This window comes from Piliocolobus tephrosceles, chromosome 21 (genome assembly GCF_002776525.5).
Source record: "Piliocolobus tephrosceles isolate RC106 chromosome 21, ASM277652v3, whole genome shotgun sequence".
Lineage (NCBI taxonomy): Eukaryota > Metazoa > Chordata > Mammalia > Primates > Cercopithecidae > Piliocolobus > Piliocolobus tephrosceles.
Window position 1 is genome coordinate 41,389,070 of NC_045454.1, and position 24,305 is coordinate 41,413,374.

Consider the following 24,305-nt stretch of genomic DNA (forward strand, 5'->3'; position numbering starts at 1 on the left):
TGCGCAGTTTCCGCTTTTACTCTCCTTTTGGCGCCCCAGGGCAGCGAGAGACCGTGAGAAATTTCTCGGCGGCGCTGAAGATGCGCGCCACTTCCGGTCCGGCTCCTAACAACGGGGGAGGCTGGTAACCAAGGTGGGGGGGATGGCGGAGCGGGCGCCGGAGCCCGAGGCGGAGGCGGAGGCTGAGGCGGGCGCGGGCGGGGAGGCAGCAGCCGAGGAGGGCGCAGCGGGCCGAAAGGCGCGGGGCCGGCCGCGACTCACGGAGTCGGACCGGGCCCGGCGGCGGCTCGAGTCCCGGAAGAAGTACGACGTGCGGCGCGTGTACCTGGGCGAGGCGCACGGGCCCTGGGTGGACCTGCGGCGCCGCAGCGGCTGGAGCGACGCCAAGCTCGCCGCCTACCTCATCTCTCTGGAGCGCGGCCAGCGGAGCGGCCGCCACGGGTGAGGGGGCCTGGCCCCAAAGGAGGGAGGGAGGAGATGCCCCCAGCCCCCGCCCGGCTTTGCCCCGCCCCCTCTGCCTTGAGGCCCTGCCCCCGGCACCTGCGAGCCCCGCCCAGGAGCCGGACCGCTGGCCTCGGTCTCCGACTCCCAGGCCGGGACGCGCCTGGCCTGTGGCCCCGCCTCCCATCGTTTCGACTGCCCAATCCTAGGATGCACCCAGCCCCTCTACCCGCCTTCTGAGCGCTGGGCTCCGCCCGCTAGAACTCTGGCGGCCCAATCCTGGGACTGGCCCCACCTCCAGGCCTTGTAACTACCCAGTCCCTGGAGGGGCAGCCCCGCCCCCTCACCGGTCTCATCCTGCCCCGCTTAATTCCCCACCTGGCCTGGGACTCTGGACACCGTGGGGCACTCAGCCCTGCCCTTCCTGAAGTTCTGGTGCCCCATCTGGGACTCCGTATGGCCCCATTCCCGCAACCCTAGATCCAGCACACCCGGGGGACTCTTCACAACCTGGACTTCACTCCCCTAAACCTATTTCTGTGAAGCAACTCAGCCCAGGGATACTCGGATGAAGAGGAAACCACTAGGTAGCTGGGCAGGTGGAGGGCAGAGAAGCCTGTCTTTGTAAAGTAAATTATCTGTCTTGAGAAGGAGCGGTGTGGATGGAGTTTTTCCCTTCCTGCCTTATACGTTGATGGGATGATTGAGTTAAAATAGGCAAAGAGCTTAGAACAGTGCCTGTCAGGTAGTGGGTTCCCTGAGTATTAACTTTTACGAGGATGGTATTTATTCCCTATCACAAGCAGTGCTGCAAGGAAATCCTTGTTCTGCCCTGGTTTTCAGGTGCACATGTTCGCATGTTTCTCTGGGGGGAGATTCTGAGAGTCAAGAATCAAACAGGTCCTGCTGAATTATACCCACCCCTTTCCCAGGGCAGCAGGCTGATTTATATGCTCAAGAACAGGACTGGAAAAGCTGGGAGCGCAAAGATACCTGCCTCGTGGAACAGACATTCTGGTGGGCAGAGGGGATGGCTTGTTCAAAGGCCTGGGATTTTTTTTGTTCGTTTTCCTTTTTTTTTCTTTTTTTGAGACAGAGTCTTGCTCTGTCGCCCAGGCTGGAGTGCAGTGGCATGATCTCTGCTCACTGCAAGCTCCGCCTCCCGGGTTCATGCCGTTCTCCTGCCTCAGCCTCCTGGGACTACAGGCACCCGCCACCACGCCCGGCTAATTTTTTGTATTTTTAGTAGAGACGGGGTTTCACCATGTTAGCCAGGATGGTCTCGATCTCCTGACCTTGTGATCCACCTGCCTCAGCCTCCCAAAGTGCTGGGATTACAGGCGTGAGCCACCACGCCCGGCCCTCGTTTCTCTTTTTGAGACAGGGTCTCACTCTCTTGCCCAGACTGGAGTGCAGTGGCATGATCACGGCTCACTGCAGCTTCAACCTCGTGGGTTCAAGTGATCCTCTTACCTCTGCCTCCTGAGTAGTTGGGACCACAGGTGCACGTCACCCCACCTGGCTAGTTTTTGTATTTTTTGTAGAGACAGAGGTTTCCTTATGTTACCCAGGCTGATCTCAAACTCCTAGGCTCAAGTGATTCTCCGGCCTCAGCCTCCCAAAGTGCTGGGATTACAGGTGTAAGCCACTGTGCCCAGCCCTGTTTGTTTGTTCTTGAGACAGGGTCTCACTTTGTCACCCAGGCCAGAGTACAGTGGCATGTTCATAGCTCACAGCAGCCTCAACCTCCCAGGCTCAAGGGATTCTCCTGACTCAGTCACCCGAGTAGCTGGGACTGCAGGTGAGCCACCTCGCCTGGCTGATTTTTTTATTTTTTATGGAGATGGGGGTCTCACTATGTTGTCCAGGCTGGTCTCGAACTCCGCGGCTCAAGGGATCCTCTCTCCTCAGCCTCCCAAAGTGCTGGGATTACAGTCGTGAGCCACCATACCTGGCAAAAGGCTGTTTACCACAGACTAGAAACTTAAGTAAGTTATATAGTCCATGAGAGAGAGATAGGGGCTATGGAAAAAACAAAAGTGAAGAGTGCGAGTTGGAATTTAAAATAGGGAGTGAAGGTGGTCACATTCAGAAGATAGCATTTCAGTGAAGACCTGAAGGAACCTAGGAGGAGCCATGCAGATCTCTGGGAAAGAGTTGAGGCGGAAGGAATAGCAAAGGCAAAGGCCCTGAGGCAGGACCCTGTTGTGTGCCAGGAACACTAAAGAGGGTTGTATGGCTGGACTGCAATGAGTGAGGGGGAGAAGGGAAGACAAGGACAGATTGGTGACAGGGAAGGTCATCCAGGGCCGTGGAGAGGACTCCAGTTTTTCCTCCCAGTGAGGTGGGAGCCTTTTCTTAAGTGCAAGATTTTGTACGGAGAAAGAAGTGGTATGGTCTGCCTTTATTTCCCCCGCCCCCCCTTATTTGTTTTTTTTGAGACAGAGTCTCGCTCTGTCACCCAGGCTGGAGTGCAGTGGCACAGTCTCAGCTCACTGCAACCTCTGCCTCCTGGGTTCAAGCGATTCTCCTGCCTCAGCCTCCCAAGTAGCTGGGACTACAGGTGTGCGCCCCTATGCCTGGCTAATTTTTGTATTTTTAGTAGAGACAGGGTTTCGCCATGTTGGCAGGCTGGTCTCGAACTCCTGACCTCAAGTGGTCTGGCTACCTCGGCCTCCCAAAGTGCTGGGATTACAGGCGTGAGCCACGGTGCCCGGCCTTTTATTTCCTTATTTATTTATTTATTTATTTATTTATTTATTTATTTATTTATTTATTTTTGAGATGCAGTCTTGCTATGTTGCTCAGGCTGGTCTTGAACTCCTGGACTCAAGAGATCCTCCCACCTCAGCCTCCAGAGTAGCTGGGAATACAAGTCACACACCACCACACCCAGCCTGGTTTATATTTTAGAAGGAACTGTCTCGGCCAGGCGCAGTGGCTCAAGCCTGTAATCCCAGCACTTTGGGAGGCCGAGATGGGCGGATCACGAGGTCAGGAGATCGAGACCATCCTGGCTAACGGTGAAACCCCGTCTCTACTAAAAAAATACAAAAAAAAAAATAGCCGGGCGAGGTGGCGGGTGCCTGTAGTCCCAGCTACTCTGGAGGCTGAGGCAGGAGAATGGCGTAAACCCCAGAGGCAGAGCTTGCAGTGAGCTGAGATCCGTCCACTGCACTCCAGCCTGGGCGACAGAGCGAGACTCCGTCTCAAAAAAAAAAAAAAAAAGAAGGAACTGTCTCTAGGATGTGTGTGGCTTGAAGAATGGATGGGGTACACATTCTGATACAAGGTTGGCCAAGAGTTAACAATTGGTAAAGCTGATGATGAGTCCAAGGAGGTTCACGCTACTCCTGACAACAATTAAAAAGGAAAAAAAGGAGGACAGGGCGTGGTAGCTCACACCTGTAATCCCAGCATTTTGGGAGGCCGAGGCAGGTGGATCACTTGAAGTCAGGAGTTTGAGACCAGTCTGACCAATAGGGTGAAACCCTGTCTCTACTGAAAATACAAAAATTAGCCGGGTGCGGTGGCGCACACTTGTAATCCCAGCTACTTGGGAGGCTGAGGCAGGAGAATTGCTTGAACCCGGGAGGTGGAGGTTGCAGTGAGCTGAGATCATACCACTACACTCCAGCCTGGGCAACAGAACAAGATTCTGTCTCAAAAAGTAAAATAAAAATAGGCCAGGCGCGATGGCTCACGCCTATAGTCCCAGCACTTTGGGAGGCCAAGGTGGGCAGATCGAGAAGTCAGGAGTTCGAGACCAGCCTGGCCATCATATTGAAACCGTGTCTCTACTAAAAATATGAAAATTATCTGGGCGTGGTGGCACACACCTGTAGTCCCAGCTACTCGGGAAACTAAGGCAGGAGAATCGCTTGAACCTGGGAAGCAGAGATTTCAGTGAGCCGAGATGGCGCCACTGCACTCCAGCCTAGACAACAGAGCAAGACTCTCTCTCAAAAAATAAAATAAAATTCGGCCAGGCATGGTGGCTCACACCTGTAATCCCAGCACTTTGAGAGACTGAGGTGGGCAGACCATGAAATCGGGAGTTTGAGACCAGCCTGGCCAGCATATTGAAACCCCGTCTCTACTAAAAATACAAAAATTCGCTGGGCCTGGTGGCACATGCCTATAGTCCCAGCTACACGGGAGGCTGAAGCAGGAGAATCGCTTGAACCCGGGAGGCAGAGGTTGCAGTGAGCCGAGATCACGCCACCGCACTCCAGTCTGGGCGGCAGAGCGAGGCTCCATCTCAAAAGAAAAAAAAAAAATTACTAAAGGGATACTTTCAGACAGAAAATACAGGCCTGAGTGTGGCATTTGCCCTCCTTGGTAAGGGAGGTGAGGGAGAAGCAGCAGCCCCAGTGCCAGTGGAGCACTGGGCAGTGGCAGCGCCCATGAGGCCAAAGGAAGAGTCTGTCATGTCCAGTGCTGTTGGGCCAAGTGAAGCAGCCATCACTGGTGACCGTAATGGGAGAGTGTCTTACGTGATGGAGAAAAGCCCTGACTGGAGGAGTTCCAGTGAGACAGAGGAGAGGATATGGAGACAGCGAGTGTAGACAACCGTGGCAAAGGGGGGAAATGAGGAAGGAGGCTGGGTGCGGTAGCTCATGCTTGTAATCCCAGCACTTTGGGAGACTGAAGCAGGAGGATCGCTTGAGCCCAGGAGTTTGAGACCAGCTTGGGCAACATGGCGAAACCCGATCTCTACAAAAAATACAAAAGTTAGCCGGGCACAGTGGTGCATGCCTGTGGTACCAGCTACTCAGGAGGCTGAGGCAAGAGGATCAGTTGAGCACTGGAGGTTGAGGCTTCAGTGAGCTTTGATGGCGCCACTGCACTCCAGCTGGGGCAATACCACAAGACCCTGTCTCAAAAAGAAAAAAAAAGATATGGGGAAGGGGCTGGTGGGGAAGGTGGGTATCAAAATGATTTTAATCCAAGATGGGAGAAATCATGGCATATCTAGAAGCTGGTGGGAATGACTGAAGACTGAAAGGAAATGGCAGGGAACAGCAAAGCCAGGGCCTGAGTAGCCCCAGTAGCTGTGGTCCTTGGTGCCAGTGGCCTCTGCTGGGAGTCACAGAGAAGTGGCAGAAGTTGGAGAAGTGGACAGGAGAGGTAGGCAGTTTGAGGGAGAGAACCCTGCATTGGGGTTGGAAAGTGGCTCTCACCAGCTTACACATGACCTCGCTTGCTCCCCATGGCGATCCTGTGTGGGAGGCACTACTACTGTTTCCACTTCACAGACAGGGAGACTGAGGCTCAGAGGGGACAAGACCTGCTTGAGGTCACACAGGCAGTTGATAGCAGAGCTGAGTCTTGAACTTGGGTCTGGCTGATACCCAAGACTGTCCCCACTGCAATGTGACACTCCCAGCCTCCAGCGGTGAGTGGGTGGAGGTGGCTGTGGACATTAGGACTTGGGTTTGGGGCCGGGCATGGTGGCTTACACTTGTAATCCCAGCATTTTTGGAGGCTGAGGCGGGCAGATCACTTGAGGTCAGGAGTTCAAGACTAGACTGGCCAACATGGCAAAATCCCGTCTCTACTAAAAATACAAAAATTAGCTGGGCATGGTGGCAGGCGTCTGTAATCCCAGCTACTCGGGAGGCTGAGGCAGGAGAATCACTTGAACCCTGGAGGCAGGGGTTGCAGTGAACCGAGATAGCGCCACTCCACTCCAACCTTGGTGACAGAGCCAGACTTGGGTATTGGGTTGGGTGGGAGTCTCCACAGCCAGTGTGGCCATGTGCAGGGCAGGGTGGAGCGTGGGAAGGGATACAGTCACATGGGATGGGACCTGGAAGAGCAGAGCCGGAGGCAGGGGCAGAGCCTGGGGCAGGAAGGATGGAAGAGCCCCAAGGTGCAGTCCTGGAAACCAGATGGGTATGGTACCGAGAATTGTTACAGGGCTGGGCAGGAGTCAGAGGGGGTGGACAGTTTTGCTGGTAAGAGACACTAGACTGGTTGTCAGGATGTTTGTGGCAAGAGCAGCTCTGGGCCACAGCAGGGAGGCCAGGGGACCTGGGCTCTATGATGATACTGATAATTATAATGATCATTGTACCATTTGCTTATTGATGATCAAGTGATAGGGCTGTACCATGATGAAGATTGTTTTTTGTTTGTTTTTGTTTGTTTCTTTGTTTTTGAGACGTGGTTTTACTCTGTTGCTCAGGCTGGAGTGCAGTGGCATGATCGTGGCTCACTGCAGCCTTCACCTCCCCAGGCTCAGGTGATCCTCCCACCTCAACCTCCTGAGTAGCTGGGACTATAGGTGCATGCCACCACCTGGGTAATTTCTGTATTTTTTGTGGAGACAGGGTTTCACCATGCTACCCAGACTGGTCTCCAACTTCTGGCCTCAAGCGATCCACCCGCCTTAGCCTCCTAAAGTGCTGGAATTACAGGCATGAGCCACCGAGCCTGGCCTTTTTTTTTTTTTTTAATGTATAAATAGAGATGGGGTCTTGGTATGTTGCCCAGGCTGGGCTTGAACCCCTGGCTTCAAGCAGTCCTCCTGCCTCAGCCTCCCAAAGTGCTAGGATTACAGGTGTGAGACACCACACCCAGACAGTACCCACTGTCTTGCTGGCTGTGGGCCAAGACCACTCTCAGCCTCTCAAGTAGTTGGGACTGCAGGTTTGAGCCTCTGTGCCCTGCAAGATATGCTTCCTTTTGATTAACTCACAGTCACCTAACCAAGGCTTGATATCCAGTCCTACTCACAGGCCTGCCCTGCTCGGGGGAAGAGGATCATACAGGGCATATATCCCAGGGGAACTGTGGGGGCCATCTTGGAATTCTGCTTCCACACCAACTTTTCATACCCACTTTGTTATTTCTCTACTCCCTGACTGTGGGACCCAGGGCGCAGGTGGCCTCACCCCTCCAAGCCTGTTTTTCCTGCTCCTTGAGGTGGTGATGATGCTAGAGGCCTCTCCCAGGGCTGGTGGTGGTAGGGGAGAGAGTCCAAGTGAGGGGCCTGGTGACACAGTGCTGGAGTTGGGGACAGGTACATCAAAGTTCAGATTCCAGGCTGGGCGCAGTGGCTCATGCCTGTAATCCCAACACTTTGGAGGCTGAGATGGGCGGATCAGCTGAGGTCAGACACACATACACACACACACATATTAGCTGGGCATAGTGGTGCATGCCTGTAACCCCAGCTACTCTGGAAGCACGAGAATCGCTTGAATGTGGGAGGCGGAGGCTGCAGTGAGCCGAGATTGCACAACCGCACTCCAGCCTGGGTGATAGAGCGAGACTCCTTCAAAAAGCAGTGGCTCACGCCTGTAATCCCAGCACTTTGGGAGGCTGAGGCAGGCAGATCACAAGGTCAGTAGTTCAAGGCCAGCCTGACCAACATGGTGAAACCCTGTCTCTACTAAAAATACAAAAATTGGCCGGGCGCGATGGCTCAAGCCTGTAATTCCAGCACTTTGGGAGGCCGAGACGGGCGGATCACGAGGTCAGGAGATCGAGACCATCCTGGCTAACCCGGTGAAACCCCGTCTCTACTAAAAAAAACAAAAAAAAAAACTAGCCGGGCGAGGTGGTGGGCGCCTGTAGTCCCAGCTACTCGGGAGGCTGAGGCAGGAGAATGGCATAAACCCGGGAGGTGGAGCTTGCAGTGAGCTGAGATCTGGCCACTGCACTCCAGCCTGGGCGACAGAGCAAGACTGTGTCTCAAAAAAAAAAAAACAAAAAACAAGAAACAAAAAACAAAAATTAGCCTGTAATCCCAGCTACTCAGGAGGCTGAGGCAGGAGAATCACTTGAACCCGGGAGGTGGAGATTGCAGTGAACTGAGATTGCGCCACTGCACTCCAGCCTGGGTGACAGAGCAAGACCTTGTCTCAAAAAAAAAATAAAAATGTTCAGGCCAGGCGTGGTCGCTCACCAGCCAAGTAATACCTTGGTATTACTCCCAAAGTAATACCAGCACTTTGGGAGGCCAAGGTGGGCAGATCACCTGAGGTCAGGAGTTCGAGACCAACCTTGTCAACATGGTGAAACCCCATCTCTACTAAAAATACAAAAATGAGCCGGGTGTGGTGGCATGCACCTATAGTAATTCCAGCTACTTAAGAGGCTTAGGCAGGAGAATCGCTGGAACCTGGGAGGCGGAGGCTGCAGTGAGTTGAGATCTCACCACTGCACTCCAGCCTGGGCAGCAGAGCGAGACTCCATCTCAAAAACAAAAAAAGTTGAGATTTCATTTCGGTGCCCAATGAGCAGTGGCTGTAGTCACTGTCATTACTTACGGGTCAGACAGACCCAGCGCTGGCCCCGCGTTCACCCTCACTGCCTCTCTCTGTTGCAGGAAGCCTTGGGAGCAGGTCCCCAAAAAGCCAAAGCGGAAGAAAAGTAAGTGGAGGCTCAGCCTGGGGGAGGTGGGGAGAGTTGGGAGTGGTGGGAATATGGAAATCGAGGCCCAGGGAGGCCAGGTCGCTGCCCTGGGCAGCACAGTTGGAACCGGCAGAGCCAGACTTCAAACCCAGGTCCACATGTCTCATGTCTCAGGCAGTGTCCTTGGCTCCCTCAGTCTTTTGCTTCCGGCATGGGAGTCAGCCAGGGGAGAGCCGAGCAGAGGGAACAGCTTGTGCAGAGCCCTCAGGGCAGGGGGAGCCAGGCACTGGTGGCTAGAGGGGAGGTCTGGAGCTTGCCCCTCCTGTCTTGCTGGCCACCAGTCTGTGGGAGTCTGAACAGCCAGGGTCTGCACAGCTCTGAGCCCTGGAGCTAGGGGTCGCAGGCCATGTCCAGCAGGGTGAAGGCCAGCTGGTGGCAGTGAGCCCCTCCCCTTCTTAGGATTCTTCAGAGGCGGGGGGAGCCATGACCTTCACCCTGAATCCTCAAGGGATGAGGAGCGCAATGAGGAGGGAAAGGGCTGGGCTGGAGAGGCAGCTGTGGGTGATGACTCTGTTGCCCTCATGGTTGGAGACCCTGGGCGCATTCCCTAGACCCAAACACCTCTTCTGGGCCCCTCTTCATCTCCCGGCCCACAGGAGTGGGGGATATGCTGTCCTCGCACTTGGCCGAGGGACCAGGACCATCACACAAGTCAGATACCATTTCCCAGCACTCACTGTGTGCCCAGCCTTGTTCTGTGTCCTGGAGACGCCTTCCCTCCCTCCCCCCTGCCTGGCAGCCCTGAGGGATGGGAATCCCTTATTCTCCCCAGCCCAGGGGAGGCCCCTGGGACTCAGAGAAGCTGGGTCACTTGCCCGGAGCTACCCAGCTTGGAAGGGGCAGAGCCAGGATTCAAACCCAGGTGGTCCGGCTCCACCGTGCCCACCCTTTATACAGCGTTCTATCATCCAGCAAATGTTCCTGGAGCACCTGCTGTGTACCAGGCCCTGTGGGGGCACTGGGGGTACAGGAGGAACAAAACAGCAATGTTCCTGCTCTTGAGGAGCTGATGTTCTGGTGGGAGAGACAGACAGGGCACATGTAAACAAATGGCCACAGATGGCATCTAGGTACTACCTGGAGAAAACGGACAGCAAGCTAAGGTTGGCTAGAGTGACTGGGCAGGGAGCGGCCTCTCGGAGAGTGTGCATTTGGGGGAGACCTGAGTGAAGTGGGGAGGGAGCAAGACAGTTATCTGGAGGAAGCAGGCACAGCCCGTGCCAAGGCCCTGAGTGGGCCACACCTAGCCCGCCCCAGGAACAGCGAGGAGGCTGTGTGGCTGGAGTGGAGTGGAGTGGAGTGACCAAGCGGGTGAGGGCCAGGAGGTGACAAGTCACAGTGGGCCCTGTGGGCCGAAGGGAAGACTTTGGCTTTTACCCTGAGGGAGGTGGTCTTGCTGTGTCGCCCAGGCTGGAGTGCAGTGTCGCAACCTCGGCTCACTGCATCCTCCACCTCCCGGGCTCAAGTGATCCTCCTACCTCAGCTTCCCAAGAAGCTGGGACGAAAGGCATGCACCACCATGCCTGGCTAATTTTCGTATTTTTAGTAAAGATGGGTTTTCTCCATGTTAGCCAGGCTGGTTTCAAACTCCTGGCCTTAAGTGATCCACGCGCCTCTGCCTCCCAAAGTGCTAGGATTGCAGGTGTGAGTCACTGCGCCTGGCCCTCATGATGGATTCTGAGCAGAGGAGGGAACAGACTTGACTCGGGCGTTCACAGGCGCCCTCTTGCGGCTGCAGGGGCTTGTTAGGGTGGGAGCCTGGGAGTCCTGGGCCTGAGGACTGCCCTGGTCTAGGCGTTTGATGAAGATGAGAACAGTAATAAGCAGCTAACAATTATTATGCACCTACTGTGCGCCAGGCTCCACTGTTTACGTGACTTGGCCAATAGAACAGTCCGCACTACCTACAGGGGGTGCTTCTCCTCTCTGCGCCTCAGTTTCCCCCTCTAAACTGGGTGCAGGCCTGGATGGCACTCAGGAGGGCCTCCCAACCCATAGGACCCATAAGGCCCCGGTGGTTCGGGCAGCCATGTCACCATGGGCTGAGCCCCGTCCCTTACACCCACCCCTCGGCCCCGGTCCACAGGGCGGCGACGCAATGTGAACTGCCTGAAGAACGTGGTGATCTGGTACGAGGACCACAAGCACCGCTGCCCGTACGAGCCGCACCTGGTGGAGCTAGACCCCACTTTCGGCCTGTATACCACGGCCGTGTGGCAGTGCGAAGCTGGCCACCGCTACTTCCAGGACCTGCACTCGCCCCTGAAGCCCCTCAGCGACTCAGACCCAGACAGTGACAAAGGTGGGTCTGTGGGGCGAGGGCACATCGGGGGCCGCCCATATCTGGGGGCTTCTTACTAGCCCTAGGCTAGCATCACAGACAGAATAGTGGCCACAGTGGCTCTGGCACTGGGACAGAGCAGGGACACAGTGGGCCAGGCTGAGCCCTTCATGGCCTTGCCCTCTGAGTCCTTACAGAGCCTGAACGGGGAGGCAGTCCCTCTTTACAGAGCAGTTTGCCCATCTGTGCCCAAGGCCGGTCCCGAGCAGGGCTGGCTGAGGGCCCAGGAGCCCTGGCTTGGCAGCTGGGGCAGGGGCAGGCCTGCTGGGGCAGGGCTCGGCCCCCACGGTGAAACGGCCGCCTAAACCACCCAGGCCTTATGGCTGCATAGGCTGTGATGCTCTCCTGAGCCCTGGCTAAGCTGGCCGCTACCTCCTTTTTGATTTTCTCCGGCTCCCAGTTGCGTTCTCTCACCTTCTGCCTTTCCAGGCTTCGCTTCTTGCCTTCCCCCTCCATTCTGTTCCCCTCCTGTTCCCCATTTCTCCTCCCTTGAGCTGCTTCTGTCTCCTTCCTTGATCTTTCACTTTCTTTGTCTCATCCTCCCTCCCTCTCTTTCTCTTGTTTCCTTCCGTTCCCCTTTCTCCTCCTGCATCCCCACCCTCACGGTCCCTGCCTCTCTCCTTCCCGTCCCATGGGGCAGGCACTCAGTGAGGGAGGCCCAGTTGGCCCCGGTGAGTGGTGAGGGGGCTGCCGGCAGCCTCAGGGGTTTGGCATTGGCTGGAGAAGGAGGGTGGGGCACACTGCCAGGCGTCCTGTCAGGGCTGAGGGTGGGGCAGTCACCCGGGCTGAGCCTGCGCTGGCTGGCATCTCGGAGCAGGTGGCATCCCAGCTGGCCGAGGGGAAGCCGAGGGTGAGAGGTGTTCCGGGTGGGCGCCCCCGCCAACGACCGTCCCACCAAGTGTTGGCCAGGCTCCCAGCATGCAGTGGTCCCTCGGCTGCCCTGTCCCATGATCTGGGACCTGCATTCCGCCCTCCTCTGCCTTTTACTGCCCCCCTCACTGTGTGCCACTCCTGGCCCTGCCCAGAGCCACCATGAGTCTTCTGCATGGCCTTGTCATCAGCCCCACTTTGCAGTCAAGGAACCCTAAGCCCCAGGAGTGATCTGACTGGCCCATTTGGTGATGGGTCAGGCTGGGGTGTGGGTGGTGCCCAGAGCAGCTTCCTCATGCCCCAACTCACTCTTGTCGTCCAGGCTAGAGTGCAATGGCGTGATCTCGGCTCACTGCAACCTCCAACCCTCAGGTTCCACCGATTCTCCTTCCTCAGCCTCCCGAGTAGCTGGGATTACAGGCACCTGCTACCACACCCAGCTAATTTTTGTATTTTTAGTAGACATGGGGTTTCACCATGTTGGCCAGGCTGGTCTCAGACGCCTGACCTCAGGTGATCCACCCACCTTGGCTTCCCAAAGTTCTGGGATTACAGGTATGAGCCACTGCACCCAGCCTTATTTTATTTTATTTTTTTGAGACAGAGTCTCTCTCTGTCACCCAAGCTGGAGTGCAGTGGTAAGATCTTGGCTCACTGCAACCTCTGCCTCCCAGGTTCAAGCAATTCTCTCACCTCAGCCTCCCCAGTAGCTGGGATTACAGGCGTGAGCCACCACGCCCAGCTAATTTTTGTATTTTTAGTAGAGATGGATTTTCACCACTTTAGCAATGCTGGTCTTGAACTCCCGGCCTCAAGTGATCCTCCTGCCTCGGCCTCCCTTACTGCTGGGATTACTGGTGTGAGCCACTGTACCTGGCTAATTTTTTATTTTTATTTACTTTTTTAGAGACAGGGTCTCACTCTGTTGCCCAGGTTGGAGTGCAGTGGGTGCATTCATAGCTCACTGCAGCCTCCAACTCCTGGGCTCAAGTGATCCTCCCACCCTGGCCTCCTGAGTAGCTGGTGACACAGGCACACACCACCACAGCCAGCTAATTTTTAAATTTTTTGTAGAGACGGGATCTCACTGTGTTGCCCAGGCTGGTCTCAAACTCCTGGGATCTAGTAATCTTCCTGCCTTGGCCTCCCAAAGTGCTGGGATTATAGGCATGTGCTGGGATTACAGGCATATGCCACTGTGCCTTGCCCATGACTATTTCTGTTGGTGCTGTCATTACCTGGGGAGAAGTCTGGGGTCAGCCAGACTTAGCAGACGCTACAGTCAGGTGGATGCAGACGCTTGCTCTGGCCCTTCCCTCCGCTCATTAGGCGACTGCCCCTCCTTCAGGATGGTGCCGGGGGTTTGCCCACCCGGCAGAATACAGGACAAGGGAAAATTATTTAAAAAGAGGGGGTGATCCTCCTTATCCCCAACCCTGCTGCCACCCCAGGTCCATCAAGAGTGGGCATCTCACTGCCCTGAATGGCACTGAGATGATAATAATAGGAAACTTACAGGGTGCCTACTTTCAGTCTCCTGCTGTCCTAAGCCCTTATACATATTTACTCACTAAAGACCCAAAACAAAGGCTGGGCGCAGTGGCTCACACCTGTAATCTCAGCACTTTGGTTTGGTTTTGTTTTGTTTTTGAGACGAAGTCTCACTCTGTTGCCCAGGCTGGAGTGCAGTGGGGCAATCTCGGCTCACTGCAACCTCCGCCTCCCAGATTCAAGCGATTCTCCTGCCTCAGCCTCCTGAGTAGCTGGGACTACAGGCATACACCACTACTCCCAGCTAATTTTTGTATTTTTAGTAGAGGCAGGGTTTCAACACGTTGGCCAGGATGGTCTCGATCTCTTGACCTTGTGATCTGCCTGCCTTGGCCTCCCAAAGTGCTGGGATTACAGGCTTGAGCCACCACGCCCAGCCAATCTCAGCACTTTGGGAGGCCGGGCAGGTGGATCACTTGAGCCCAGGAGATCAAGACCAGCCTGGCCAACATGGTGAAACCCCATTTCTACTAAAAATACACAAATGAGCTGGGCATGGTGGCGCAAGCCTGCAATCCTTAGCTACTTGGGAGGGTGAGGCAGAAGAATCACTGAAACCCAGGAGGCGGAGGTTGCAGTGAGCCAAGATCGTGCCACTGCATTCCAGCCTGGGCAACAGAGCAAGACTCTGTCTAAAACAAACAAACAAACAAACAAACACAACCAAAACACTCCCAAGGGCCAGGTACAGTGGCTCACACCTGTAATGCCAGCCCAGCACTTTGGGAGGCCAAGGCAGATGCATCACTTGAGGCTAGAAGTTCGAGACCAGCCTGGGCAACATGGCAAAACCCGGTCTCTACTAAAAATACAAAAAATTAGACAGGTGTGGTGCATGCCTGTACTTCCAGCTACTTGGGAGGCAGAAGCATGAAGATCACTTGAACCTGGGAGGCAGAGGCTGCAATGAGCCAAGATCGGGGAATGGAGATTCATTCATTTATTGGAACGAACGCTCACTGCGCACCAGGCAACCTTCTCAGCGTGGCGGGCTCTGCACAGGGACCCCACAGCCTTACAGAGTGTACATTCTAGAGGGGAAGTGGATTGTAAGCAGGATAAACCAGTAAAAATATAGAGCATAGTCCGGGTGCAGTGGCTGAAGCCTGTAATCCCAGTGCTTTGGGAAGCCAAGTTAGGATTGCTTGAGGCCAGGACTTAGAGAACAGCCTGGGCAACATAGTGAGACCCCATCTCTAGCAAAAAAATTAAAAAGTTAGCTGGGCATGGTGGTGCACCTCTCCCAGTGCTTTAGGAGGCTGAAGCAGGAGGATCGCTTGAGCCTAGGAGCCCGAGGCTGCAGTGAGCTATGACTGTGCCACTGCACTCCAGCCTAGGTGACAGAGGGAGACACTATCTCAAAAAAAAAATTAATTAATTACAATATAGGCCAGGTGTGGTGGCTCACGCCTATAATCCCAGCACTTTGGGAGGCTGAGGCGAGTGGATCACTTGAGGTCAGGAGTTTGAGACCAGCCTGTCCAACATGGTAAAACATCGTCTGTACTGAAAATACAAAAATTGGCGGGGCATGGTCAGGCATGCCTATAATCCCAACTATTCAAGAGACTGAGGTAGGAGAATCACTTGAACCAGGGAGGTGGAGGTTGCAGTGAGCTGAGATTGCACCATTGCACTCCAGCCTGGGCGACAAGAGTGAAACTCCCATCTCAAAAATAAAATAAAATATAGAGTGCACTGTAAGGTGGTACGTGCTTTGGGAAAAAATAAAGGAGGGAAAAAGGAACTACTTGAGGCAGAATGGTCAGGAAATTCCCCCTGAAAAAATACCCTTTAATGAAGGGTCTGATGGAGGGGAGGGAGGAGCCCTCTCAGATGTCAGACAGAAGAGGATTCAAGCCAGCCAGGCGCAGTGGCTCACGTCTGCAGTCCCGGCAGTTTGAGAGGCTGAGGCAGGCGGATCACGAGGTCAGGAGATCAAGACCATCCTGGCTAACACGGTGAAACCCCATCTTTACTAAAAATACAAAAAATTAGCCGGGCGTGGTGGCAGGCGCCTGTGGTCCTACCTACTTGCGAGGCTGAGGCAGGAGAATGGCGTGAACCCAGGAGGTAGAACTTGCAGTGAGCCGAGATCGCGCCACTGCACTTCAGCCTGGGTGACAGAGCAAGACTCTATCTCAAAAAAAAAAAAGAGGATTCAAGCCGAGGGAATGGCAAGTGCAAAGGCCTCGAGGCAGGAACCTATCTAGTGTCTCCAAGGACATTAGGAGAGGAGGCGAGGGCAGGAGGTGATGGAACACCTCCTGAAACAGACACACCCCCGCTCTTGTGGATCTGGCATAGTAGTTTGTTTCCCACACACAAAGCCTGGTGCTTCCATCCTGCAGACTGCCTTTCATCCATGGACCCGGGTTCTTTCCTTTCTATGGCTCCAGCCTCTTTCTGGATCCTGGCTGGCTGGCTGGGAGAAAAGTGGAGGCTCAACCTTGGGAGCACCTGTTCACTTGCATTCCATTGGCAGGGTCTCAGCCACATGGCCACACCTACCCGCAAGGGATGCTGGGAAGTGTAGTCAGTGCTGGTGCCAGGAACAGAGGGATTTAGTGAGCAGCTAACCTGCCTTTTTTACAGGACGTAAAGAGCAGGTTCTCAGGAGCCGGGGACCCAACAGAAGGGACTGCCCTGGCCCTGGCAGGAGGCTGGTGGGGCCGTGACTAGCATTTGCAGGGGAAGTGGGAGAAGCGGTCAGGCTGCAGGTGGATATAGTTTGGATGCAACACCAACAGGTTTTGCTGACAGATTGGAAGTGGGTGTGAGAGAGAGAGAAGTCAAGAAGAGCCCCAGGACTTTGGCCTGAGCCACTGGAGAGACTGAGCTGCCATCCGCTGAGTCAGGGACACCCGTGAGCAATGCAGGCCTTGTGGGAGGGAAGATACAGAGCTCAGTGTTGCAGATCTGAGTTTGAGATGCCTGTGAGACCCTCTTAGGGGGCCAGTGAGATGGAAGAAGCTGGAGCTCGACATGGAGGTCTAGGCAGAAACTGCATATGGAGTCACCAGGCCATGGGTGGTTGTAGTGATAATAAGAATACATACTTAGCCGGGTGCGGTGGCTCATGCCTGTAATCCCAGCACTTTGGGAGGCCAAGGCGGGCAGATCACCTGAGGTCAGGAGTTCCAAACCAGCCTGGCCAACATGATGAAACCCCGTCTCTGCTAAAAATACAAAAAAATTAAAAATAAATAAATTAGCCTGGCGTGGTGGCACATGCCTGTAGTCCCAGCTACTCTGGAGGCTGAGGCAGAAGAATCACTTAAACCCGGGAGGCAGAGGTTGCAGTGAGCTGAGATTGCACCACTTCACTACAGCTTACACAACAGAGCAAGGCTCTGTCTCAAAAAAACAAACAACAGCAACAACAAAAAAAACCCTCTTGAACAGTTCCAGACTGGTGAACACATTGAGATGCTGGGACGGTGGTGCCCCCAGAGAGGGCATGGAAGCACTCACCATCCCCCGTATCTTGCCCTGTGCCTCTCTTCCCTCTCTTCCCTCTGGCTGTCTCTGAGTTGAATCCTTTATAATAAAGCTGCAGTCATAGGTAGAGCCATTTTCTGAGTTCTGTGAGTTGTTCTAACAAATTATCAAACCTGAGGATGGAGTCATAGAAACCCCCAATTTATAGCCCATTGGTCAGACATACAGGGTAGCCCGGGACTTGCAGCTGACATCTGAAGTCAGGCGGTCTTGCGGGACTGAGCCTTTAAGTTGGAGGATTTGATGCCCACTCCAGGAAGATAATGTCAGATTGGATTGAATTATTGGACATTCAGTTGGCATTGAGAATCGGAGGGTGGCCTTTAACCCCATCAGCCTGGGCAAGCCTGGGGGTAAGGTGAGCACTGAGGAGAGGCACCGGGCTGAGCCTTCCAGGCCTGCAAGAACCAAATAAACTTGGAAGGAGCCACCAGGAAGGGCCCAAGACACCAGAGTGTGGGTCTGGGGGCTAAGAGAGGAGAGTGTGCCTTGGAATAGGGGTAGTCACCTGGGTCAGTCATCTTGGAACAGTTAGGGATAGTGGGGATTGAGAAGTGATTGCTGTTTTAGGCAGTGAGAGGGTCACAGTGTCCAGTCCCTGAAGAGCCCGCAACAAATACCAACTGCTGGCCGGGCATGGTGGCTTACACCTGTAATCCCAACACTTGGGGAGACTGAGGTGGGAGGATCACTAGACCCCAGGAGTTCAGGGCCAGCCTGGGTAGTGTAACAAGACCTGATCTCTACTTGGAAAAATTGGGGCCGCACGAGGTGTCTCATGTCTGTAATTCCAGCACTTTAGGAGGCCCAGGCGGGAGGATCACCTGAGGTCAGAAGTTCGAGACTAGCCTGGCCAAAATGGGGAATCCCGTCTGTACTAAAAATACAAAAATTAGGCAGGTGTGGTGGTGCGTGCCTCTAATCCCAGCTGCTTGGGAGGCTGAGGTAGGAGAATTGCTTGAACCCAGGAGGCAGAGGTTGCAGTGAGCCAAGATCACGCCATTGTACTCAACCTGGGTGACAGAACAAAACTCTGTCTCAAAAAAAAAAAAAAAAGAAAAGAAAAATTCAGGCCGGGCTCAGTGGCTCATGCCTGTAATCCCAGCACTTTGGGAGGCCGAGGTGGGCGGATCACAAGATCAGGAGATCGAGACCATCCCGGCTAACACGGTGAAACCACATCTCCACTAAAAATACAAAAAATTAGCCAGGCGTGGTGGCGGGCGCCTATAGTCCCAGCTACTTGGGAGGCTGAGGCAAGAGAATGGTGTGAACCTGGGAGGTAGAGCTTGCTGTGAGCCGAGATTGCGCCACTGCACTCCAGCCTGGGTGGCAGAGCGAGACTCCATCTCAAAACAGAAAAAAATAAAAATTCGGCCAGGCACGGTGGCTCACCACTGTCATTCCATCACTTTGGGAGGTGGAGGCGGGCGGACGACCTGAGGTCAGGAGTTCAAGACCAGCCTGGCCAACATGGTGAAACCCCGTCTCTACAAAAAATACTAAAATTAGCCGGGTGTGGTGGCTCACGCCTGTAGTCCCAGCTACTTGGGAGGCTGAGGCAGGAGAATCACTGGAACCGGGATGCCAAGGTTGCAGTTAGCTGAGATCGCACCACTGCATTCCAGCCTGTGTGACAGAGTAAGACTCTGTCTCAAAAAAAGAAAGAAAGAAAAGAGAAAAATAAAATAAAAACTAAATAAACAAATACCAGTGGCTGCAGCTATCATAACCATTCCCTTTCTTCTGTCCCCACAGTGGGCAATGGGCTGGTGGCCGGCAGCTCTGAGTCGTCCAGCTCTGGCTCTGGCTCTGGCTCTGACTCTGAGGAGCCCCCTGAAGGCCAGCCAGTCAAGGCTGCAGCAGTGGCAGCGGCGGCGACACCCACCAGCCCGGTGGGCAGCAGTGGGCTCATCACTCCGGAGGGTGTACACATCCCCTTTGACGTCCACCATGTGGAGAGCCTGGCTGAACAGGGTACCCCGCTGTGCCCCAACTCGGCAGGCAGTGGGCCTGAAGCCCTGGAGACGGTGGTGTGCGTGCCGGTGCCCGTGCAAGTGGGTGCGGGCCCCGGCGCCCTCTTTGAGAACGTGCCCCAGGAGGCCCTGGGTGAGGTGGTGGCCAGCTGCCCCATGCCAGGCATGGTGCCCGGCTCACAGGTGATCATCATCGCGGGCCCTGGCTACGACGCTCTCACGGCCGAGGGCATTCACCTCAACATGGCAGCAGGCAGCAGTGCCCCCGGCGGTGGCCTGGGCGAGGAGGGGCCCTGTGCCATGATGGAGGGTGTGGCGGCCTACACCCAGACAGAGCCCGAGGGTAGCCAGCCTAGCACCACGGACGCCACTGCAGTAGCAGGCATCGAGACCAAGAAAGGTCTGGGGGACCTGCCATGGTCTGTGGCCAGGGGTGGTTGGGCCTGGGAGGGGCCGGGTGAGGAGTGGCCCTCGAAGTGGGCACCTTGGCAGCCTTCGTCCCCTGCGGACACCACCCTGTGTCCACCCCGTAGAGAAGGAGGACCTGTGCTTGCTCAAGAAGGAGGAGAAGGAGGAGCCAGTAGCCCCGGAACTGGCCACGTCGGTGCCTGAAAGCGCAGAGGCAGAGGCAGACGGGGAGGAGCTGGATGGCAGCGACATGTCAGCCATCATCTACGAAATCCCCAAGGAGCCTGAGAAGTGGGTGCCAGGGTGTGCAAGGGTGAGGGCGAGGGCTAGGAGCGGCCCACAGTCCCCCAGCCTGCTTGGTGTGGGAGCCCTGATTTCATGGCCCCTTCCCCTCCAGGAGGCGGCGGAGCAAGCGGTCGCGGGTGATGGACGCTGACGGCCTGCTCGAGATGTTCCACTGCCCATATGAGGGCTGCAGCCAAGTCTACGTGGCCCTCAGCAGCTTCCAGGTGAGGCCGCCACCCGGAGGCCTGGGCCAGGCCCACAAGGCCCAGGCCATGGCACCACCAGGATGTCCTACCTCTAGTTTGCCCCTTGGAATTTGACGAGGTGCCCCTGAAGGCAAAGACAGGGACTTGTCACACCCCACACCTGGCGTGGGAGGATGCAACAAGAGGCCTTTGAATGTGCCATGCCATGCTTTGATTGAGCATGTGTTAAGCACCTAGTGCAAGCCAGGCCTGCAAGCTGGAGCCAGGGTTGCTCTAGTATGTTAAACAGGGAAAGAACAAAGGAATGAATCAATTGGGGCTGCCTGTTCCAGGCCCATGGGGGCTGACAGCCCTCAAATCCAATCCCAGTCCTGCCACTGGCCACCTGTAAGACCCTGGCCAAACCACTGAGCCTTGAACCTCAGTTTCCCCATCGATTAATTGGGCTAACAGCTGGGCCCTTCACAGAGTTGACAGATATCCCAGTCCAGAGCCTAGCATATAGTAGGTGTTCAATAAAACTGCCCTTGGCCGGGCATGGTGGCTCACACCTGTAATCCCAGCACTTTGGGAGGCTGAGGCGGGCAGATCACGAGGTCAGGAGATCGAGTCCATCCTGGCTAGCACAGTGAAACCCCATCTCTACTGAAAAAAAAAAAAAAAAATTAGCCAGTGTGGTGGCAGGTGCCTGTAGTCCCAGCTACTTGGGAGGCTGAGGCAGGAGAATGGCATGAACGTGGGAGGTAGAGCTTGCAATGCGCCGAGATTGCACCACTGCACTCTAGACTGGGCGACAAAGCAAGGCTCCTTCTCAAAAAATAGAAAAGCTGCCTTTTGACCCCAGTTGTGCCCCTGGGAATCTCTGAGCTGGGCAAGGGTACCCCTCTTCCCTTCTCCTGGGGAGGCCAGCTCCAGCCTGCCTTCCAGCTGCCCTCATCTCTCCCCACCTCCCAGAGCCCCTTCCGTGGGCCTGTGGGACCCACTCCTGCCCGTCTCGTCCCCAGAACCATGTCAATCTTGTGCATCGGAAAGGAAAGACCAAAGTGTGCCCTCATCCTGGCTGTGGCAAGAAGTTCTATTTATCCAACCACCTGCGGCGGCACATGATCATCCATTCAGGTCAGGCCCTGGGCCAGCTGGCTGCATGAGCAGGGAACACAGAGACATGGGGCTGGGAGCCTGGGCCAGGGCTGGCGGGTCAAAGCCCAGTGCTGGGTCTCCAGGCACAGGGCTACACCCCAGGAGCTTCCTCCCTGTCCTCAGTAAGCTGTAACTATGTGAGCCACAGCGACAGGGACTATTACCAATCAATCACAGGAATTGGGCGGGGCCGGCCTTCTTCCCTCCTATTCCCACGACCCCATGCCCCATGACCCCATGAGCAGGTCTCATGCAAGACCTAGGGAGCAGCTGACACCACCACTGCTCTTCCAGATTGGAACCTATAGTAGCACTTGGGGCCACAGGCCAGACCAGTACCCACCCAAGCAGCAGCAGGAAGGAGAGCTGGGCAGAGAGGAGCAGCTGGCTTGGGACTGGGCTTCGGTTTCCACTTGTGGCAGAGATGCAGGTCTTTTGCCTGGGCTAGGGACACAGTGGAGAGCCATGGTGCCTGTGTCCAGCGATAGGGCATGGTGCTGAGGGCCAGAGCTGCTGATATCACAGGAGATCAGAAGTTTGGTTTTTTGTTTTTTTATTTTTTTTTTCTTTATGTGTGTGTGGTTATTTTTTGCAATGGAGTCTCACTCTGTTGCCCAGGCTGGAATCTGATCCCGGCTCACTGCAGCCTCTGTCTCCCAGGTTCAAGCAATTCTTCTGCCCCAGCCTCCCGAGTATCTGGGATTACAGGCGCCCACCACCACACCAGCCAATTTTTGTATATTTTTTTTTAGTAGAGACGGGGTTTCGCCATGTTAGCCAGGCTGGTCTCCCAACTCCTGACCTCAGGCAATCTGCCCTCCTTGACCTCCTAAAGTGCTGGGATTATAGGTGTGAGCCACCGCGCCGGGCAGAAGATTTTTTTTTTATGCAAAATCACCCAAAGTTCAAATATCGGGGACAAGACTGGGCACGGTGGTAATCCCAGCCCTTTGGGGGCCGAGGCAGGCAGGTCACCTGAGGTCAGGAATTCAAGACCAGCCTGCCCAACGTGGAGAAACCCTGTCTCTACTAAATATGCAAAATTAGTTGGGCATGGTGGGTGGCGCATGCCTGTAATCCCAGCTACTCGGGAAGCTGAGGCAGAAGAATCGCTTGAACCCGGGAGGCAGAGGTTACCCAGATTGGGCCATTGCACTCCAGCCTGGGTAACAAGAACGAAACTCCATCTCAAAATACACACACACACACACACACACACACGACAAATTCAAACCCATGTTGGCTTGGCAGTTTGCACCCTATGCCCCTCAGGGACCCAAGTTCGATCTCAGCTCTGCTTGATTGCGTTTCTGGGTAATTGCATGGGAAGGTCGTAGGGTTCGGTCGGCCTGCACCTACAGTCCTGGGAGATCCAAGGAGACAGCCCGATGCTCCTTCTAGCATCACAGTCTGCAGCACATCAGAGACACCCTATAGCCCACCATCCTCAGCCTCGGTCCCCACCACCCCCAGGTGTCCGTGAATTCACCTGCGAGACCTGCGGCAAGTCCTTCAAGAGGAAGAACCACCTGGAGGTACATCGGCGCACGCACACCGGCGAGACCCCCCTGCAGTGAGTGACAGGCCGCCCTGTGCCGCTAGAGGATTGGGTGGGGAGGGGATCCCAGCAGGTCCCAGGGGCGGCTCCGCCCGCACGCAGTGCCTGGGCCCAGTTCCACCTGCGCTAGGCCTTATAGGGCCCCGCCCCACCCACTCTGATCCCGCCCCGTGCCGCCACGGGCTCCTGGCAGGTGCGAGATCTGTGGCTACCAGTGCCGGCAGCGGGCGTCCCTCAACTGGCACATGAAGAAGCACACTGCGGAGGTGCAGTATAACTTCACGTGTGATCGCTGTGGGAAGCGCTTCGAGAAGCTGGACAGCGTCAAGTTCCACACGCTCAAAAGCCACCCGGATCACAAGCCCACCTGACCCACCTGACCCACCTGACGACTGACCACCCCTATTTATTCGTCCGCTCAGACACCGCTCCCTGGCTTGCTGTGGCCTGGACAGCTGCGAGGGCCGCCCGGACCGCGGGCCGGAAGGAGGCGCCCCCGCCCCGCCCCAGGGCTGGGCCCCCTGGGCAGGTTCCCCACCCCGCCCCACCGCATCCTTCTCGGAACTGGTACCTGGGGCTGCATTGCTGGAACTGTGTCAAGACAGCAGAGTGAGATTAAAGAGCGAGAAAGGAGATGCCCTTCCCCTAGGCCTGAGTGATTTGGGATGCCAGGTCCCTCTCTGTCTCCAGCCTACTTGATCCCTTCCTGAGCGAGGCCGGGAACGAGGGATGTCCCTGGGCCCGGCAGCCCCGCACAGCCCCTGCTCCCACAGGATGGGGTGGGACTTGGGGGTCTGGGGTCTCTGGGCATTTCCCAGAACTCAGGACCCTAATGCCCCCTCCTCCTGTTTTATGGAGCACCCATGTCCCACCCTCAGGGAGCTTCCGGGATGAGATGGGGAGGTGTTCAGTAAACCCCTAAAATGAGAAACATCTGCAGCTAGCGACAAGCGCCATGCAAAAGAGAGAGTGATGCGTTGTTTTCTGGGGATGCTGTTTAGGTCGGTGGTCAGGGAGGGCCTTTGAGGAGGTGGCATTTGCGCATAGGCCAGAATGACAAAGATCTATCCTTGAAGAAAGCTGGGGGAGGAAATTCTCAGGCCAGAGGAACAGCCAGTGCCAAAGCCCCGAGGTAGAACCAGCTCGGCGTGTTCCTAAAACAGGAAGCCGCAGGGGGAAGGGGAGTTGGCGGCGGCTGCCCTGGCCCCATTTCCCGGAGGAGGATGCTGAGGCCGCCGCCTCCTGCAGGCCGCTAGAGAGAGGGGCGGGGTGCGAGGCGCGGCCGCTAGGTGGCGTGCGAGGCGCGTAGGCGCCGGTGGCCGCAGCCACGTGACCCTGGGGACCGCAGCCGCGAGCTCAGGCACGTGCCCGGGGGAGCCCTGTGGCGCCACGCGCAGATTGGCCCCGCCGGCTCCTCACCAGCTCAGGGGATGGGGCGGGGCCCCAGCTACGCCTCAGTTTCTGCTGCGGACCGGGGGGCCACCCCAGCCGGGGACAGAAGAATCGGCGAGGATGAGCGAGTCCGGCTGCTGAGGCCGCCCCCGCGAGCTCCCTCCCAGCTGAGGCAGGTCCCCTCCACTCTCCCCGCACAGCCGGAGCCGGCA

The 24,305-nt window shown here is 55.9% G+C and overlaps 1 protein-coding gene across 2 annotated transcripts; it reads left to right on the forward strand.

The window, feature by feature from the left end:
• Positions 1–5: 5 nt before the first annotated feature.
• On the forward strand, positions 6–23,655 carry ZNF653 (zinc finger protein 653). 2 transcript variants are annotated; one of them, XM_023188682.3, is made up of 9 exons: positions 6–441; positions 8,780–8,823; positions 10,952–11,167; positions 18,887–19,504; positions 19,638–19,803; positions 19,910–20,021; positions 21,008–21,122; positions 22,617–22,678; positions 22,895–23,655. In XM_023188682.3, exons 1-9 carry the CDS (start codon positions 143–145, stop codon positions 22,976–22,978), a joined length of 1,716 nt encoding a protein of 571 aa, XP_023044450.1. In that variant the 5' UTR covers positions 6–142; the 3' UTR covers positions 22,979–23,655. The 2 variants fall into 2 exon arrangements, with proteins under 2 accessions (XP_023044450.1, XP_023044449.1); XM_023188681.2 differs by having other exon boundaries at positions 90–441; positions 22,617–22,716; positions 22,895–23,336.
• Positions 23,656–24,305: the final 650 nt, after the last annotated feature.